The sequence below is a fragment of the Oryctolagus cuniculus genome, chromosome 17 (genome assembly GCF_964237555.1).
Source record: "Oryctolagus cuniculus chromosome 17, mOryCun1.1, whole genome shotgun sequence".
NCBI lineage: Eukaryota > Metazoa > Chordata > Mammalia > Lagomorpha > Leporidae > Oryctolagus > Oryctolagus cuniculus.
In genome coordinates, this window is record NC_091448.1 from 20,831,058 (window position 1) to 20,851,130 (window position 20,073).

Sequence of the window (20,073 nt, forward strand, 5' to 3'; positions counted from 1 at the left end):
GGCTCCCCTAGGTTGTCCAGCCTAGGGAGGGGGTTCTTGCCTGGGGCCTCCCGCTGAGGGTGCGGAAGACAAGGGAGTAGGACATGTGGAGCTCAAGCAGGCTGTCTCTGGGCAAGCAGCTGACACTCACTGGACCATAACTCTCCCACCTGAGACCTGAGAAGCAGACACCTGCCTCCTTTGGGGACCCTTCTCCAAAAGACGGGGATGAGGAAGGTGTTTTGATGACCCGGACTGCTCATCCAGCCTGGGTCTCTGTGCTGGGTCAGGGCCGTGGGCCCTGCTTTACAGACACCGTGACAGTGGCTGCCAGTGAGCAGTGATGACGGAGCTCGCGGGCCTTGGGAACTGTCCCCTCCCAGGCAGCCTCCTCCAAGGCCATTTCCTGTTTCATGTTGCCATGCTCCATGAGGCTACTCAGCAAGCCAAGGGGCGTGTGTGTGGCTTGAGCAGGTTAAGCCACCGCTCGCGAGTCCCGCGGGCCATACTGGAGCTTGGTCCTGGCTGCTGCTACCGAGCTTGGAAAGGCAGCAGAAAATGGTTCAGGTACTTGTTTCCCTGCCACCCATGTCAGAGACCTGAGTGGAGTTCTGGCTCCTGGCTTTGGCCTGGCCCGGCGCAGCCCAGCTCTGGCTGTTGCAGACATCTGGGGAGTGAACTAGGGGATGGAAGATTCCTCCCTGCACACACCCGTGGTGGTGTCGTGCAAGTTTTGAGCCTCATGAGAATAGTGAGTAAGTCAGCGTCAGCCTTGAAAGGGAGTTCTCAGACAGGGAAGGAGCAGCCCTCATCAGTCCTGCCCGGGTCTCCTTGACCTGACCTGGTCCAGCAGACAGATCCGACAGCTGAGCTCTCCGGCTGTGTTTCAGTGTCCGAGCAGCCCTTCAGTACAGCTTTACCCCGAGTGAGGACGACTGGAACTGGAGCAGGAACGTGTGTAGAGCGTGGCAGAAATTAGAGACTCCAGGCTCACAAAACCTTGCCTTCTGTTTGGAGAGACAGAACTGGTTTATACCCTGCCAGCCTCCCAGTTTTCCAAAGCCAAAGTCCATTGTAAGAGCCATTCCCTGAAATCACTGGGAGATTTTGACCTTGAAGAAGACTATGGTTTGCTTTTAATTTTAAAATTTATTTATATTTTGAAAGTCAGAATTATAGAGAGCCTTCCATCCTCTACTTCACTCCCCAGATGGCCCAGACTGAACCAGGAGCTTCATCTGGGTCTCCCACATGGATGGCAGGGACCCAAACACTTGAGCCATCTTCCACTGCTTTTCCAACACCATTAACAGGGAGCTGGATCAGAATTGGAGCAGCCGGAACATGAACTGGTGCCCTTATGAGATGCCGGTGTTGTAGGTGGTAGCTTTACCCTCTACACCAGTCCCAGAAGACTGTTGGATACCCTGAGAACCCTGCATGGGACTCCCTGAGATTGCAATGAGATAAGAATGACTGTAGCCAGGGCAGAGACAAGCAGAGCCCTGTTGACCTGGCATGCTGGGGCACCGGTGTATCAAGGGGTGTTGCTTCCAGGTACCCCACATTCCCACCTCAGCATTGTGACAAGCAGTCAGATGTCCTGGGCCTTGAGTTGCTTGTGCCTGGTCCAGTCAGCATGTGTATGGTGCTGACCACCAGGGCCACTTCGCTCCGTGAGAGGCAGCTCTTGTCGTAGACACCTGCTAGGTTTGCATACATTGGTTATAAGTCATCAACCGTGGCTTCCTTGTCTTAGTCATGTGTCTGTTGTCCCTTTCCAGGGTATCGTGAGAGCCATTCGGGATTACCAGGGCCCCCTGAAGGAGCACGAGGTCACGATCTTCGTCCGAAGAGGCGGCCCCAACTATCAGGAGGGCTTACGGGTGATGGGAGAAGTGGGTAAGACCTGGCCCTCCCCTCTCCTCTCCTCTCCTCCCCCTGGGCTGTGGCCTGCCCCCGGGGGGTCCTGAAAGGAGTCTGTCCGGCTGTCTCGCGCTTGTCTGCTCCCGCCTCTGGATCTGTAGCCTTGTCTCTTCCGTTGTCTGCCACCCACAACGCTGAGCGTGTGTCCTGAACTCCAGGCTGGCATGAAAGGCATTGCCATTCGGGGTGTTTGTAATGAAGAATGCCTGCTGTGTGCTGGACACTGCTCCAGGCGCTGGGGTCGCAGCCACGGACACGACAGGCAGTGAGCTGCGTGCAGCTCAGGGTGCCGACCCTCGTGTTGGAGTGCTGGGGCCATGGAGGAAGACGGCGGGCGATGGGCAGCTTCAGTCAGAGGATCAGATCTGGGTGGGAAGGTGACATCTCGGCCAAGGCCCAGGGGAGTGGAGGGAGCAGCTCAGCGGCGATTTCTACAGAGCAAAGGGCCACCTACCGGGGAGACCCTGATGGAGCTCCTGGCTGTTGTATGCACATGGGGAATGAAAAAATAAAATGCAAATGAAGAGAGCAGAGAGCTAAAGTGGGGCCCCCTCAGCCAATCCAATTGAACGTGAAAGAAGTGAGCTTTGTGACAGCAGCCTTGCTCTCGAATGTCTCACAGCACCCAGGGCCAAGGCCCTTGTTGGGGAGCAGGGCGACAGGTTCCAGATGCACTGCTCATGAGCTCGCCTCTGACTGGACGGACAGAACTTTCTGTCATCCGTACTTCAAATCAGTATCTGCAAACGTGAGCCTTTCCCCGTCCCCCACCCCAACTTGTGGTCCAAGTGCTCATTTTCATTCACTCACCTACAACTGAGGCCCTGCAGTGGGCCAGCCTTGGGGACAGCATGGTGGACAGGCCCCGGGTAGAAGATCAAACAAGTCAGCAGTGAGATGAGCGGCTGTCAGCAAGGGGTCTGCAGAGTGGAGGGGCCGGCTGGCATGAGGGGGCAGCCAGGGAGCTAGGAAAGTCCTTTCTTGGCAGGTGGCACTTGGGTTGAGTTTAGTGAGAAGGCAGCAGCCCGGTGGTTTCTGTGGCAGGAGCATTGTGTGCAGAGGCCCATGGCCCTGGGGGGTGAGCTCGGGATCCCTAGGACCAGGCCAGAAGGGCAGGCAGGCACCAGGCACATGTGGACACCGGTGCTAAGGGCTGAGAGGTGGAGAGGCGGCTCTGGCTGCGGGCAGGGGAGGCCGACTTGAGCAACCCTGTGGTCACTCGAGGCTTGCCACAGAGCTGTTTCTTGGCTGTCCGTGCCAGCTGGTAGTCTTCAGAAAGGTTCGCCTGGTGCAGGTTTTGACAGGCGGTTGGCCCTAGATGAAGGGATCTCGCCCTGAAAGCACCAGGCACGGAGCGAGGCCGAGGCGGAGCTTGGCAGGGACACAGGCCCCCACTGGGGAGCGCGACCGACAGAACTCCTTCCCTCACAGGGAAGACCACCGGGATCCCCATCCATGTCTTCGGCACGGAAACCCACATGACGGCCATTGTGGGCATGGCTCTGGGCCACCGACCCATCCCCAATCAGCCTCCCACCGCGGCCCACACTGCGAACTTCCTCCTCAATGCCAGCGGGAGCACGTCGGTAGGTGCCGGCCCTTTCCTCCCGCCTGAGAGGAGGGAACCATCCCAGCTCCCACTCCCCAGTCCAGGGCGCAGTGCCTCCGACCTTGGGGGCATGGGGACACACAGTGGAAGTTAGTAGATGGTTTCCATCATAGTAGCATAGTAGGCCAAGAGGTTCCAAGTCAGACCTGAGTTCAAATCCTGACTGTCACTTGGGGAGGGAGGGGCCTTGGCAGGTGTCTTAGCCGCTCCGAGCCTTGCTGTGTTCATTTACCAGGTGGGGCAACATTGATTTCCTCTCCCAGGGCTGTTAGAACAGTGCTTCTGGAAGCAGCAGAGAAGGGACAAAGCTGCACATGCCGTTGTCCCCTGATTTCCTGGGAGCCTTTAGGACCAGTGGCTTGGTCCCCAGGATGCTCTCTGTGACATCTCCCTCCCTCTCTCCTTGTGCCGCCGCAGACCCCAGCCCCCAGCAGGACTGCGTCTTTTTCTGAATCCAGGGCTGACGACGTGGCACCTGCCAAGAAGGCCAAGCCTGCCATGCCACAAGGTAACTCCTGGAGGTTGCAGGAAGCGGCCTGTTGGTGCCTGCCCCTTCTGTCAGCCCTTGTCCTGTCCTGCCTGGGCTGGCAGAGCAGGTGCAGTGGTCTGGGCTTTGGGTGAGTGGCCTGAGGGTGTGGGGTGGGACTGGGACTGGAGGATGGGCTGGCTCCAGCAGGTGATCTGTCCTGAGCTGAGGACGCACCCCATGCCTGGGTCATCTCACTCCCCTCTCACTTCTCCCCTGTCCTTCCTGTCTGGGTGAGAGCTGGGTAGGGAGGCTGCGAAAGGGACAGGATTTTAGAAATAGCAAGATGTGGGAAGTTCTTAGATTCCCCTTTCCATATGGGGGGCAGGAGCCCAGGATGGCAGAGCAAGCCCCTCGGCGCAGTTCCCACCCTGCCGCCAGCAGCACAGGGCTCTCTGCCCTTGGTCTCCCGGTCCTGGTCCAGCTGTCCTTCACCTGACTCATCTTTCCATTGCGATCCCTGCCAGCTGGGCCTCCCCGTCAGCGCCAGACAAGCAGTCATTGCCCCCGGGCTGCTGAGCCCCGTGCAGGCCCTTCCTGGCCCAGGCAGGCCTGGCTAAAGGCATTTTGGGAGATGGTGACATCAGCTCCAGGGGCTCAAGATCAGAAGCCACTGCCCTGTGATCCCCCCAGATCAGCGGCTTTGTCCATGGCCTAGAGTGACAGGTGCAGGCCTGTGCTGGAGAGGGTGGGGCTGGGCCAGCCAGGGAGCCCAGTGGGGCTGACAGTCATCCATCCACTGCCCCTTCAGAAGCCTGGGGAGGTTGCTGTGAGCACCCCCAGCCTGCGTGCTCCTGCAGCCCCTCTCTGCCCCCTCCCCTCGGCCCTCTGCCTTTCCTGTACTCCTTCTGATTGGCACATTTGCCGCTTCTGTTGGCTTCCTTTCCGTGACCACTGTGCAGTGGGCGAGGGGTTGTGAGGGGTCAGCCTGGAAACACACGTCCATGGGACCCTGCCCTGTTACCACCCTCTCCCTCCAAAGCCTCCAGCTGTCAGCGGGTCACTCAGTTGCCTTGGTCATTTTCTTTGACAGATTCAGTCCCAAGTCCAAGACCCCTGCAAGGTAGGATGCCCCCACCTGCCCCAGCTCCGCGTGTGGCTTTATCAGCGGTGACAGTTTCTCTGTGTGTTCTGTTTCCCCTCTCTTGGTGGGTCACAGTGTTGTCTGCTCTATTTTCTGTCCCCACCTCAGTGTGGCCTGTCCCCAAGTGATCCTAGTCTTGGCTCTAACTCCCTTCCCACGCCCGCTGAGAACATGCCCTCCACTCAACGCTGTCCTCACTGTATGGCTCTCTGGCTTGACACCTGCGAAGGGGTGGAGCCTGAGGAGCCAGGCCCACCCTTCCAGAGTGGGGCGTGGTGTCAGGGAGGGATGTCTTGGGGAAGGAAGGAGCCGTCCCATTGCAGGGGGCGCCCGTGGCTGCAGGAAGGAGCCCCAGGTCACCCCACTCTGATATACGTCTCTTGAAACCGTCCTTTTCTGGCTTTTGCTGCCTGGGCCTCACCGCCGCCCACTTCATCCCAGCACTCCTAATACTGGGGACAGGTTTACACTGCCCCAGCTCTTTAGTGGAAGGACAGGTTGGATGGAGGAGAGAGTCTGGAGCATTGGAAGGGACCTGGGCTTTGTCTGGATCTGAGCCTACATCTTATAATGGACATTTTACACACACACACACACACCCACTCTCTCTCTCTCATCTCTCTCTCCCTTTCCTTCTCTCCTAGCCTGGGGGAATAGATGAATCACAGCTGTGAGGGCAGGAGAGTTTCCTGACCTTGACCCCTTGCTAGTGGGAGGTCGCTGACCCCCTGCTGCAAGGCCAGGCGCACAGTCCTCTGACCTCCTGCCTTCACGCCATGCATTTTCTGCCCCGAGAAAGATCCAGAGTCACCCAAGACTGAGCCCTGTACAGAAAGAACAGGGGTGGACTGTGGTTTGAGGGCTGTACCCCAGGGAGGGGGCTGTGTGGGGAAGTGGGGAAACAGGAAGGGTCGGGAGGGAGGGTGGATTGTGCCAGCACCAGCCCTCCCCCTCAGTAAGGCAGGGGAGGAGCCTGCTTGGGGGTGGGGGTCGGCTCTGAAAGCCAGTTCTTTCTGCAGCACCCTTGGTGCTGCTGAGCCGGCCATCGCCCCCTCCAGCTTTGACTCCTCAGTGCTTGCTGCTGCCGGAGGAGTGGGTGACTGTGTCCTCTGCTCCATGGACTATGTGCGCATGCTCAGACCCGGGTGTGGGCCCCCCCCTCCCCAGGAGCCCTGACTTAGGCCCCGCCTCCTCTGTTGCACAGCTGAGCTGTATCTTAAGTCGTTCCGCACTCCTGGCTCTGGTGCTAGGTGATCTAGGACCTCTGTCATTGAGCATCTCTGGGCTTCAGTTTGCTGGGACTGGGCAGTGTGAGAACTGGATTAGGTGGCTTCCCTTGTCCCTGGGATCCCATGTCTCTTGGGCTCCATGTGCAGGTGGCAGCAAATCCCAGGTATTTGCAACATCCGGAGCCTTCTGTCTTGAGAAGCTTAGGGCTATGAAGGAAGAGGTAGGCCTGTATAGGATTTGATCAGACCTTGAGCCAGGTCAGCTGAGCCAGACTGTGTGGTCCAACAGGTTAATTAATGCCAGGTGCCACTGGGCCCGATGCATTGTTACCCTGGGGGAGCTGAGGGCCTCCCCTGGGCCCTGACTGGAGGGAAGGGTGAGGGCTCCCCTGCACCCCACGGGCTGTGCTTCTGCCAGCGCCTTTTGTCCCTTTTGCCACTCACCTCTTTCCTGCTGCCAGGGAGCATTGTTCCGACCAGGTGTAGGAAGGGGGAGGACGGGAAGAATAGAGGCAAGTGGGGGCCCTGGCTGCCAGCACCCTGGCCTGAGCTGCCCTGTCCTCAGGCCTGGCGCAGCCAGCCTCTCCTTGGCACCTGTGGTGCCCTAGAATTCACAAGAATTCCAACCCTGACTGGCGCTGGGTTCAGGTCCACATGGACAAAGTAAACAGTGTTGCTGGGGAGTTGTTTAAAGTGGATGGGGAGAGCTTACCCCCTTTTTCCCAGTGACTTCTAAAATAATTTATCAAGACTTGCAAAAAAAGTTTCTGGAAAAAGGGCATTGAAAGATAAGTTCAGGGGCAGATGTTGGGGCGCAGGGGGTTAAGCTGCCACTTGGGACAATTGCATCCCATTTTGGGGTGCTCAGGCTCGAGTCCCACCCCTGCTGGGAGGCAGCTGGTGGTGGCTACAGCACTTGGGCCCCTGCCACCACGTGGGAGAACTGAATGGAGTTCTTGGCTCCTGGCTTCAGCCTGACACAATCCTGCCTGTTGCAGGATTTGGACAGTGAGCCAGTGGATGGAAGATCTGTGTCTCTCTCCCTGTGTGTCATTTTGCCCTTCAAATAAATGAAAGAAATTAACTTTGAAAACAAAAACTGCCCGGTGCTGCGGCTCACTAGGCTAATCCTCCGCCTGCGGCGCCGGCACACCAGGTTCTAGTCCCGGATGGGGCGCCGGATTCTGTCTCAGTTGCCCCTCTTCCAGGCCAGCTCTCTGCTGTGGCCCGGGAGTGCAGTGGAGGATGGCCCAAGTGCTTGGGCCCTGCACCCGCATGGGAGACCAGGAGAAGCACCTGGCTCCTGGTTTCAGATCAGCGTGATGCGCCGGCCGCAGCACGCTGGCTGCAGCGGCCACTGGAGGGTGAACCAATGGCAAAAGGAAGACCTTTCTCTCTGTCTCTCTCACTGTCCACTCTGCCTGTCAAAAATAAATAAATAAATAAAATAACAACAACAACAACAACAAAAACTTATTTTGGTGCAAAAAAAACCCTTGAAACATATACATAATTTTTTTCATATTTGCTTTTTTTTTTTTTTTTTGACAGGCAGAGTTAGACAGTGAGAGAATGAGAGACAGAGAGAAAGGTCTTCCTTTTTCCGTTGGTTCATCCCCCAAATGGCTGTTACGGTGCCAGCTGGCAGGCTATGCCGATCCGAAGCCAGGAGCCAGGTGCTTCCTCTTGGTCTCCCATGCGGTTGCAGGACCCAAGCACCAGGTCATCCTCCACTGCCCTCCCGGGCCACAGCAGAGAGCTAGACTGGAAGAGGAGCAACCGGGACAGAATCTGACGCCCCAATCAGGACTAAACCTGGGATGCTGGTGCCACAGGCAGAGGATTAGCTTAGTGAGCCATGGCGCCAGTCATATTTGCATTTTTTCACAATTGGAGGCATGTATTTTAAGAATTGGTTTGTACCAAAACACTTTTTAATTCTATTTTCCATGAACTTTTGAAAGTCCCTGGTACCTTTCCTGTGAAATCAACCAGGCCCTGGATTCTCCCTGGGTATCCTTAGCTGGGGTCTGGGGGTCCTGTAGGTGGGGGCTGGTTCTCCCAGGTGGTGTCCTTCCTCTATTCCTCACAGGGCCGTTGACAAGTCAGGCAGGTGCTTTTAGCTCTTTCTGTTCTCTGCTGCCTTCTTCCAGAAAAAAAAAAGAAATTAAGGTATCTCCTCACTAAGTTGCTCTGACATCCTTTTGTGGTCTTGAAGGAGCCTTTGTCCTGAACTTGGCGTGGAGGGCTCTGCCCCGCCCCTGCCCCCGCAGGTTCCCAAGTGCATATTCTGGGTGCACTCGCTGTGTCTCTGCCCACCAGGAAAGAGCACCACACTCTTCAGCCGCCACACCAAAGCCATCGTGTGGGGCATGCAGACCCGGGCCGTGCAAGGCATGCTGGACTTCGACTACGTCTGCTCCCGAGACGAGCCCTCCGTGGCTGCCATGGTCTACCCCTTCACGTGAGTCCCGCCATGGCAGGAAGCCGGCCTCAGCTGAGACAAAACCTGGGGTGTCAGCTCGCTTCTCCCCTTTGCTGGGGAGGGGTCTGCGCTCCCTGCGCCAGGACGAGGCGGGCGGTACTCCTGGGGGACTTTTTGCCCTTCCGCAGAAGCTCTTAGAGGGCAGAGACCTTGCCTGTTGCACCTTCCAGGTGGTGACCCTCTCTCAGCCTTGCTTTTCCCCTCTCACAGTGGGGACCACAAGCAGAAGTTTTACTGGGGACACAAGGAGATCCTGATCCCTGTCTTCAAGAACATGGCCGATGCCATGAAGAAGCACCCGGAAGTGGATGTGCTCATCAACTTTGCCTCTCTCCGCTCCGCCTACGACAGCACCATGGAGACCATGAATTATGCACAGGTAAGTCCCCGCGCGTCCACAGTCACCGCTGCCTGGGACAAAGGGCTTGGGGTTCAGGAGTGGCCTGTGGTTTGCGTGATCTGCAGAGGTCAGGGGACTGACCCAGAGCTGGTCAAACCGGGCTGCTTACCTGGGTTCACGGTGCAGCTCACCCGCCCCCGCCAGGTCCTCTGTGTGCCGTTCCAGACTGGTGTGAGAGCAAGATCAAAAGCACTTCCTCAATATAAAAGTATCACACATGCACTCTAGAAAAACTGCATTCTGATAAATAAGAAGAAAAAATACCTATTTAAAGTCTCATTTCCCGGAAGCGTGAGTGCTGCCCCGTGAGTTTGGCTTTATCCACACCTCTCTAGAGCAGGGGGACTAACCCTGTACGTGGCCCTCCTGCAGCCTGCTTTGTCTGCCTGCCCTTTGCACACCAGGAAATATTTCCTGGCAACATCACCTGCCTGTCCCAGTTTTGTGAGGGGCATCTTGGGTCCACGTTTGCATCTGTGTCTGATTCCCTGAGCACAAGTTTCCAGACGTGGAGCTGCTGCTTCCGAGTGTGCAGCTCCGAAAGCTTCGCTCCGTCCTGCCCTCCAGGAGAGTGGCAGGGGTGGCGGTTCCCAGTGATCATTCGAGTGTTATGGTTCCCTTGCCGGTGAAATAGCTGCAGAATTAATAGACTTTTTGTTCAGCTTGCACATCTTTGATCAATAACTAAGACGAGCTTCTGCAAACCTTGATTGGCCTTTTGTACTCCATGACTTCCCGCCCTCTCTTTTTCTTTATTTCTTTGTTGTTGTTGTTGTGTTTTTTAAGATTATTGAGAGAGAGCCGGCTCCGTGGCTCAATAGGCTAATCCTCCACCTTGCGGCGCCGGCACACCGGGTTCTAGTCCCGGTTGGGGCGCCGGATTCTGTCCCGGTTGCCCCTCTTCCAGGCCAGCTCTCTGCTATGGCCAGGGAGTGCAGTGGAGGATGGCCCAGGTGCTTGGGCCCTGCACCCCATGGGAGACCAGGAAAAGCACCTGGCTCCTGGCTCCTGCCAGGATCAGCGCGGTGCGCCGGCTGCAGCGGCGGCCATTGGAGGGTGAACCAACGGCAAAGGAAGACCTTTCTCTCTCTGTCTCTCTCTCTCACTGTCCACTCTGCCTGTCAAAAAAAAAAAAAAAAAAAAAAAAAAAAAAAAAAAAAAAAGATTATTGAGAGAGTTACAGACAAGGAGAGGGAGATACAGAGAGGGAAGGGTCTTCCTTCCACTGGTTCCCTCCCCCAGTGACCGCAGTGGTCGGAGCTGGGCTGATCTGAAGCCAGGAGCCAGGTGCTTCTTCTAGGTCCTCCACATGGGTGCAGGGGCCGAAGTGTCTGGGCCATCTTCTACTGCTTTCCCAGGCCATACCAGAGAGCTGGATCGGAAGCGCAGCAGCCGGGACTTGAACTGGTGCCCATATGGGATGCTGGCACCGCAGGCTGAGGCTTAACCTGCTACCCCATAGCACCGGCCCATCTCCTTCTCTTTTTTTATTTGTCTTTTTAAAAATTGATTGGCAGAAACCTTTAATAAATTAAGATATTGACTCTTTTATTCAATTTATTTTATTTTTATCTGGTTCCAGTTTGTCATGTTTTAGCCTACAACTGGAGAACATAAAATTATTTTGATTTGGCCAGAGCCATGGCTCAATAGGGTAATCCTACACCTGTGGCGCTGGCACACTGGGTTCTAGTCCCGGTCGGGGCGCCAGATTCTGTCCCGGTTGCCCCTCTTCCAGGCCAGCTCTCTGCTGTGGCCAGGGAGTGCAGTGGAGGATGGCCCAAGTGCTTGGGCCCTGCACCCCATGGGAGACCAGGAGAAGTACGTGACTCCTGGCTTCAGATCGGCGCAGCACGCTGGCCGGTGCAGCCATTGCGGGATGAACGAACAGAAAAGGAAGACCTTTCTCTCTCTCTCTCTCTCTCTCTCTCTCTCTCTCTCACTGTCCACTCTGCCTGTCAAAAAAAGTTTTTTTGATGCCTGGATGAAGTGAAATATAAAGCATACTTCCTAAAAACAAGCTGCTGTTTTCAGTCTAGAGCAGAAGTTGGCAAACCACAACCCAAGGCAAAGCCTAGTCCCATTGTGCTATTTTTTTAAGTACTTTTAAAAAATGTTTATTTTTATCTATTAGTAGGAAAGTAGAGTGACGGAGAGGGAGATAGAATGACAGAGACAGAGAAATCGTCCACCCCAAATGCCCACAGCAGCCAGGGCTGGGCCAGGCAAAGGCCAGGAGCCCAGAACTCTCTCCAGGTCTCCCGTGGGGGTGACAGGAACCCAGGCACCTGAGTCATCATTGGTGGAGGAAGCTGGCCTGGAACCCTTGCACTGATACGGGATGGGGGTGTCCCGGCCTCACCTGCTGCGCCACAGCGCCTGCCACATAACCTGTGTTTATAAATACAGTTTTTTAAATACAACTACACTCTGATTTCCATTCCGCCTGTGGCTGGGTTTTTTGTTTGTTTGTTTGTTTGTTTGTTTTGACAGGCAGAGTTAGACAGTGAGAGAGAGGAGAGAGACAGAGAGAAAGGTCTTCCTTTTGCCATTGGTTCACCCTCCAATGGCCACCGCAGCTTCTCCTGGTCTCCCATGCAGGTGCAGGGCCCAAGGACTTGGGCCATCCTCCACTGCACTCCCGGGCCACAGCAGAGAGCTGGCCTGGAAGAGGGGCAACCGGGACAGAATCCGGCACCCCGACCAGGACTAGAATCTGGTGTGCCGGCGCCGCAAGGCGGAGGATTAGCCTAGTGAGCCGCGGCGCCGGCCTGTGGCTGCTTTTACACTAAAAACACTGCTGCAGAGACCACATGGCCCGGAGAACCTAAAACGCTTTACACAAGGAGTTTGCTAGGCCCTGGTCTGGAGCCGGAGAGGAGGTTCCTGGGCCCGTCTTCTGCCTCCCTCGGCGCACTCTCTGGGCTGAGTGTGGAAGCAGCTGCTTCTCTCATGCTCAGGCCTTGCCCTGTGGGGACATGGGCAGGACTCGGAGAGTACTGCAGAGGAAAGCCACACTTCGCTGCTTTATGAGCAGACACGACAGGTGGAGAGCAGGTGGCTGGAGTTTCTGGGTGAGAGGTAATAGGGCAGGCTTTGAAAACATTTGCTCTTGTTTGTGTCCTGAATCACTGAGTGGTGTTGGCCCAGGGAGATCCATTGCGTGAGCACCGCCCTGCTCCTGGGAGAGCATTAGGGTGACTGGGGGGTGGGGGGAGCATGCCGGGAGGGGACACGGGGCCTGGGAGGTGCTGATGAGAAACACCTGCCATTGCCTAGATACGCACCATCGCCATCATAGCGGAAGGCATCCCCGAAGCCCTCACCAGGAAGCTGATCAAGAGGGCCAACCAGAAGGGAGTGACCATCATCGGACCTGCCACTGTGAGCCCCCCCCCCCCAGGCCCTCCGAGGCCCTCCTCACTCTTCTGTCTCTTTGCTAGGTTCAAGAGATTCAGGGAACACATCGGAAACTGTCAGTCATCCATTTCTAGTTAATTTTTAACCGCTCTCTCCACGGTCCATTTCCTCTTTTTAAATGAAGATTTGTTCAGTTGAAAGGCAGGCAGAGTTACAAGGTGAGGGTGGTGGGGGGATGGGGGAGAGAGAGAGATGTTCCATTTGCTGGTTCACTTTCTAAATGGCTGCAATGGCTAGGGCTGGGCCATGCCAAAACCAGGAGCCAGTGTACCGCCTGGGTGGCCTGGGTCCAAGCACTTGGGCCATCCTCTGCTGCATTAGCTAGCAGCCAGGACGAACCAGTGCTCATATGGGATACCAGCGTCTCAGGCCAGGGCTTAACCCACTCTGCCACAATGCCAGCCCCAGTCCATTCACCTTTATATATAATTTCAGGGGCTAATGAGAAGTTGCTTTTGTTTGTTTTGAAAGGCAGAGAGATAGACAGACTCCAGTCCACTAGTTCCTCCCTGTATGCATGCAACAGCTGGGTGGAAGAGGCACGCCTCTCGTGTGGGTGGGAGAAGCCCAATTACTTAAACCATTGCAGCTGCCTCCCAGGATCCACATTAGCAGGACTTTTTTTAAAAGATTTATTTATTTACTTGAAAGGCAGTTACAGAGAGGGAGGAAGAGAGCGAGAGAGGTCTTCCATCCGCTGGTTCACTCCCCAGATGGCTGCAACAGCTGGGGCTGTGCCATCTGAAGCCAGGAGCCAGGAGCTTCTTCTGGGTCTCCCCCATGGGTGCAGGGGCCCAAGCACTTGGGCCATCTTTTGCTGCTTTCCCAGGCCATAGCAGAGCACTGGATCAGAAGAGGAGCAGCCGGGACTCAAACTGCGCTGCAGGCCGAGGCTTAGTCCACTGCGCCACAGTGCCAGCCCCTAGCAGGACATTTTTAAAGAGTTTGTCTACTTTCATACAACCATAGCATAGTCTTTGATTATTCCTGTAAGTATAGATCAAAGAAGCAACAACTTGAAGATCATAATTTTCACTCAAAAATCTATAAGAAAAAAAAGAAATTCTTGTTCTTATTTTTACTTAGTTGCATACAAATTATTTTTTAAAAATATTTGAAAGAGTGACAGGGAGAGTCGCAGAGAGATTTTTCCATCTGCTGATTCACTCCCCAAATGGTCACAACAGCCAGGGCTAGGCCAGGCTGAAGCCAGGAGCCTGGGACTCCATCCAGGTTGCCCATGAGGGTGGCAGGGCCGTGCCACCCAGGATGCATTAGGAGGAAGCTGGGTCAGAAGCAGAGCAGCCAGGGCTCGAGCCAGGCACGCCCAGTATGGGATGTGTGCGTCCCAAGCAGCCGCTTAGCCTGCTGCTCCACAGCGGGGTGGCCCTGTTACGAATCTGAAGGTCGGGTTTCCAGCTAAGCACGGGACCTTACTTTTAGAGGCAGGGAGTGATTTTGACCCGAGAGGCGCAGCTGTGTTGTCCCCTCTGCTGGGAGCTGCGCCCCTCTGGAGTGAGAGTGGTGAGCTGACCTCGTACGGACCTGAGTTTGCAGGAGCGGCCGTGCTTTCCACACAAGCCACTGCTTTTTCTGTGTAGCATCTCTTAAGAGAGAGGGGCTTCTCCCTCCGCAGGAAGCCCAAGGAGCGCTTAGTTCTCGTGACCGTTTTCCCCCCAGCTGGGCTGGAGCGGCCTGGGCGGGCCCCTTAGGGGCTTAGTGCTGTCCCTGAGCCCTGTGGCCAGCCAGGAACCGTGCCCGCCTGCTGTTCATCCCCGTGCAGGTTGGCGGCATCAAGCCTGGGTGCTTCAAGATCGGGAACACGGGTGGGATGCTGGACAACATCCTGGCCTCCAAGCTCTACCGTCCCGGCAGCGTGGCCTACGTGTCCCGGTCCGGAGGCATGTCCAACGAGCTCAACAACATCATCTCCCGCACCACGGACGGCGTCTACGAGGGCGTGGCCATTGGCGGGGACAGGTGAGCCGCTGCCGTGCGCTGGGAGGCTGCCGCCGAGCCCTGCCGTCTCTGCTCACTGGCAGAGCTCTGGCCCCGACCGCTAAGTCTGTAAGACGGGGCAGTGTCTCGACTCCTGTCCCGGACCCGATGGAGGCATGAAATCAGCCAAAGCTGTGCCGGGGCCGTGGTCCGAGCTGTTGGCCCTGGACGGCAGAGCGTCGTGGGGAAGAGAGCCGGCTTTGAAATCAAATCGCAGTGCCCATTTGGCTCCATCACCCTCGCGTGTCGGGGTCACAGAGTCACATCTGCCACATCCTGTCCTTCAGTCCTACCCACCTGAAAGGAAAGCGAGCCCTCAGGTTCCAGCTTCTTCAGAGAGTGGGTAGCTGTGTCTTTTTTTTTTTTTTGGACAGGCAGAGTGGACAGTGAGAGAGAGAGAGACAGAGAGAAAGGTCTTCCTTTGCCGTTGGTTCACCCTCCAATGGCTGCCGTGGCCAGCGCACCGCGCTGATCCAAAGCCAGGTGTTTCTCCTGGTCTCCCATGGGGTGCAGGGCCCAAGGACTTGGGCCATCCTCCACTGCCTTCCTGGGCCACAGCAGAGCGCTGGACTGGAAGAGGAGCAACTGGGACAGAATCCGGCGCCCCGACTGGGACTAAAACCTGGTGTGCCGGCACCGCAGGCAGAGGATTAGCCTAGTGAGCTGCGGCACCGGCCTGTATCTGTATCTTAAAACCAACGCCTGTGCCTTCCAGGGCGTCTCTCACCGCCAGCCAACGTGCTCCGGGCTGCTCCTGTGCCCGTTCTCCCCCTCTGCTTTTAGCTCCCCCGCGTCCTCTCTTCTGCCCCATCCGCCGCCCTCCCCTCCCACACACCTGCGTTATTCCCCACTGGACGTCCACACCCGTGGGATACCTTGTGTCCCTAATACGGGCGTACTACTCAGCCCCGTGCGCCCCTCTCCCAGCCGCTCTTGACCCGGTCCTCCCCGCTGCCCACAGGTACCCCGGCTCAACATTCATGGATCACGTGTTACGTTACCAGGACACGCCAGGGGTCAAAATGATCGTGGTTCTTGGCGAGGTAAGCTATTTTGAGTATAAAAGTAAAGAAGAAATGCTGCTCTGGCCGACCCTCCACCTGGCTAGCCCTGGGGTTGTCAGGATTTGGCAGGAGCCCCGCAGCCCCGTGCCTCGCCTGTACCTCTGGGCAGAGCTGCTCGGCTATAGATAGGGATGGGTTGTCCCTGGGGCTCCTGCTGGGCTCCACATTCCTCCTTGCATCCAGGCCAAAACTGAACTCGCGTTCTGTTATTTGGCCAAAACTATGTCCTCCGTACCCTAGCTGAGCCTATCTCGTGGGACCCTCGTAGGTGGTGGGCTCCTGTGTGGTCTGGGGCGGTTTCTCCTGCTGCAGCGCGGGTCCTGGAGCACTGTGGGCCTGCCTCCACTAACTGTGGGCTCTGCTCGTTCCCGGGCAGATCGGGGGCACTGAGGAGTACAAGATCTGCCGGGGCATCAAGGAGGGCCGCATCAACAAGCCCGTGGTCTGCTGGTGCATCGGGACCTGCGCCACCATGTTCTCCTCTGAGGTACGGCAAGAGGGCGGCGAGGGGGCCGGGCTGTTGTCCCTGTGACTCACGGGGTGGGCCCTGCCCCCTGGGAGTTGGTGTCCAGCTGGAGGACACCGGCTCATCGCCAGCTCCAGGCTGGCTCTCTGGAGGAGGTGAGGTGCTTCACTGAGAAGGTGGCGCCCGACTGGTGTTGTGAGGGGTGAGGAGCGGTGGTCGCAGCCCATGCCCAGCTGAGGAGCCCAGGGAGCTGGCAGGAGGAAAGGCGTTGGTTTGGTGCCGTGAGCAGACGTGGTGCGTGTGAAAGAGCCGGACAGCATACAGTGGGGCGGAGCTGTGCACTCTCTGGGCTGCTGCTGTCTGCCTGCCACTGGGCGTCTGAATCGGACTGCAGTGCCCATACTGCAGCCTGGAGAACCTTATTTCTTGAAATGGTTTGTCCACTGAGGATGGAACGGAAGGAAGCGACCGCTCGGCCCTCAGATCAGTTCATGAGTAGCTGTGGAACAGCCTGGGACGGGAAAGCTGTCACAGTGCTACGTGTGTTAAAAGATAGAACTTGCCCTTCAGGGCTTTCCTGCAACAGTGATAATCCTTACTGCAAACCCTGTTTTTCTAAAGGCCTATTTATTTGAAAGGCACAATGACAGGGAGAGACAGGGCTGGGGGAGGGGAGGAAGAGAGTTCACTCCCCAAATGCTCTGAATAGTCAGGGTCGGGCCAGGCTGAAGCTGGAAGTCTGGGCCTCCATCTGGGTCTCCTATATGCTATTAGGGCCCTGAGTACTTGGGCCATCTTCTGCCTTCCCATGCACATTAGCAGGAAGCTAAACGGGAAGCAGAGAAGCTGGGATTAGAACTGGTACTCCATGGGGCCTGCGCTGTGGCGTAGCGGGTAAAGCTGCCACCTGCAATGCCAGCATCCCATATGGGTGCTGGTTCGAGTCCTGGCTGCTCCACTTCCGATCCAGCTCTGTGCTATGACCTAGGAAAGCAATAGAAGATGGCCCAAGTCCTTGGACCCCTGCACCCGGGCGGGAGACCTGGAAGAAGCTCCTGGCTCCTGGTTTCAGATCGGTACAGCTCCGGCCATTGCAGCTATCTGGGGAGTGAACTATCAGATGGAAGACCTCTCTCTCTGTATTTCTCTTTCTCCCTCTCTCTCTTTCTCTCTGCCTCTGCCTCTCTGTAACTCTGCCTTTCAAATAAATAAATAATTCTAAAAAAAAAAAAAAAAAAAAAGAACTGGCACTCCAGTTTGGGATGCCAGTGTCACAGGCAGGGGCTTAATGCACTGTGCCACCGTGCCTGCCTCTCTGTACTTTCCCGGTTAAGCTTTGGTCATTCTTTCCCCCTAGAAAGCTTGCTTTGTTGTCAGAGTCCAGCCTACTTCATTTTTTTTTTTTTTTATTTTTTTTTTTTTTTATTTTTTTATTTTTATTTTTTGATAGGCAGAGTGGACAGTGAGAGAGAGAGACAGAGAGAGAAAGGTCTTCCCTTGCCGTTGGTTCACCCTCCAATGGCCGCCGCTGCAGCCGGCGCACCGCGCTGATCCGATGGCAGGAGCCAGGATCCAGGTGCTTTTTCCTGGTCTCCCATGGGGTGCAGGGCCCAAGCACCTGGGCCATCCTCCACTGCACTCCCTGGCCATAGCAGAGAGCTGGCCTGGAAGAGGGGCAACCGGGACAGAATCCGGCGCCCCGACCGGGACTAGAACCCGGTGTGCCGGCGCCGCAAGGTGGAGGATTAGCCTATTGAGCCACGGCGCCGGCTCTGAGTCCAGCCTACTTCAAAGAGACACCATTTGTCCAGTTGTCAAGTGCACGTCTTTGAGCGATACCATTTCTGCAAATTTACATATAGGGTGTGCATGCAGAAACAGTTCTAAGTATGTGTGCAAGGACACCCACTCCACCCTTGTAATGGCAGAAAACGGAAACAGCCCGCGTGCCCAGCAGGAGGGCATGTGTCGTCAAGGCAGGCACGAGAAGAACCAGGTGGAAGGGAGGGCGGGCGCTGTAAATGCTGACAGTGGGATCCCTTTTCCATCTGTGTGTGCTTGGGAGGGGCACGGACACCTGCCCACCCTCCCAAGATGAACTCTGCTCTTGGGGGACGTGTGTGGGGACCAGGGCAGGACCTCTGTTTCCTGAGCCGTGTGATGGGGAGGATCCAGGGTTGTTGTGTGACATAAGTGAACATCATTGTCAAAGTCACACGTGCAAGCTCTAGCAACTCTGCGTCCGTTCTCCCTAAGCCGCTCCTTCCCTGAAGCTGTTCTGCTTCTCTCCTCGGCTGCTCCCCTCCCCCAGCGCCTCCCACAGGCCTGGCCCCTTGCTGTTGCGTTTCTGGACAGGCACACATCATCCAGTAGGTGGGGCAGGGCCTCAGTGGGTTTTGGTTTGTTTTTAAGTTGATTTTGTAAGCTTTACAAAATTGTGTCCAAACAAAGACAAATACAGTACAGTGAGAAGCAGGTGGTCAGCCTAGTGATCTAAGGTGCCTGCATCCCACGTGGAAGTGGTTCTTGGCTCCAGCTTCCTGCCGATGTGGACCCTGGGTGGTAGCTGTGGCGGGTAATTGGGTTCCTGCCCACTGGGAGAACTGCATGGAGTTCCTGGCTCCTGGCGTTATCCAGGGCTGTTGCACACTTCTGGGGAGTGAACCTGCAGATGGGAATGTTCTCTGTCTCTCTCTCTCTTTTAATTAACTAAAGTGCATTAGATGATCTTGAAATTTTTTTAAAATACTTATTATTTGAAAGAGTTAGAGGGGTAGAGAGAGATCTTCCATTCTCTTGTTCACTCCCCAAATGTCTTCAACATCCAGGGCTGGGCTAGGGTGAAGTCAGAGGCCTGGAGCTTCTTCCCGGGTCTCCCAAGAGCATGCAGGGACCCAAACATTTGGGCTGTTGTCCACTGCTTCCCCAGGTGCATTAGCAGGGACCTGGATCAAAAGTGGAGCAGGCACAGTGGGTTAATCCTCCACCAGTTGTGCCAGCATCCCACACGGGCACCAGATCTAGTCCCGGTTGCTTCTCTTCTGATCCAGCTCTCTGTTGTGACCTGCTACATCACAGCGCCAGCCCCTGATCATGAATTCTTAACACGTCCCAATCACTTGACCTTGCAGCACTTCGAACTCTGTAGAGAAGAGAGGTACACAGGGCAGTCTGCTGTCTCCTTGTTAAGCCAGAGAAGCCACTCTGGAAAACAACATTGAGAACCGGGGAATGGGAGCAGGGCTGAGGGGTACGGTCAGGGGTGTTTTTCAGACGTGTTCCTCAAAACACTGATGCTGCCGAGACGGTCGTCAGAGCCGAACCACACCAGACCAAATGGTGAGGGAGCTTCAGTGGCTCAGGAGAGCGCCATGTGATCTGTCACCCTTTGAGAACTTTGAGTTTTCGTGTTTGAGAAGTCTATAGGCCGGCGCCGCGGCTCAATAGGCTAATCCTCCGCCTGCGGCACCGGCACACCGGGTTCTAGTCCCGGTCGGGGTGCCGGATTCTGTCCTGGTTGCTCCTCTTCCAGGCCAGCTCTCTGCTGTGGCCCGGGAGTGCAATGGAGGATGGCCCAAGTGCTTGGGCCCTGCACCCCATGGGAGACTAGGAGAAGCACCTGGCTCCTGGCTTCAGATCAGTACGGTGTGCCGGCCGCGGCGGCCATTGGAGGGTGAACCAACGGCAAAAGGAAGACCTTTCTCTCTGTCTCTCTCTCTCACTGTCCACTTTGCCTGTCAAAACAAAACAAAACACAAAAAAAAAACTCAAAAGTAACGCCCTTGAGCCCAGAGTTGTCGAGGACAAGCACTCTCCCTCCCCCCCAGCCACTCGCACAGGTGAGATCCTGCAAAGCACACAGCGGGACCACGCCGTCAGGCCCGTGC

The 20,073-nt window shown here is 56.2% G+C and overlaps 1 protein-coding gene across 1 annotated transcript in view; it reads left to right on the plus strand.

Moving 5' to 3' along the window:
- ACLY (ATP citrate lyase) overlaps nt 1-20,073 on the plus strand; it is a gene marked incomplete in the record, with an annotated part of 46,502 nt that overhangs the window by 11,413 nt on the left and 15,016 nt on the right. Inside the window, 10 exon segments of the mRNA XM_070060699.1 lie at nt 1,764-1,881; nt 3,337-3,491; nt 3,932-4,022; nt 5,074-5,103; nt 8,676-8,817; nt 9,049-9,217; nt 12,518-12,622; nt 14,442-14,638; nt 15,618-15,699; nt 16,097-16,207. Coding sequence (XP_069916800.1) covers nt 1,764-1,881; nt 3,337-3,491; nt 3,932-4,022; nt 5,074-5,103; nt 8,676-8,817; nt 9,049-9,217; nt 12,518-12,622; nt 14,442-14,638; nt 15,618-15,699; nt 16,097-16,207 — 1,200 coding nt within the window.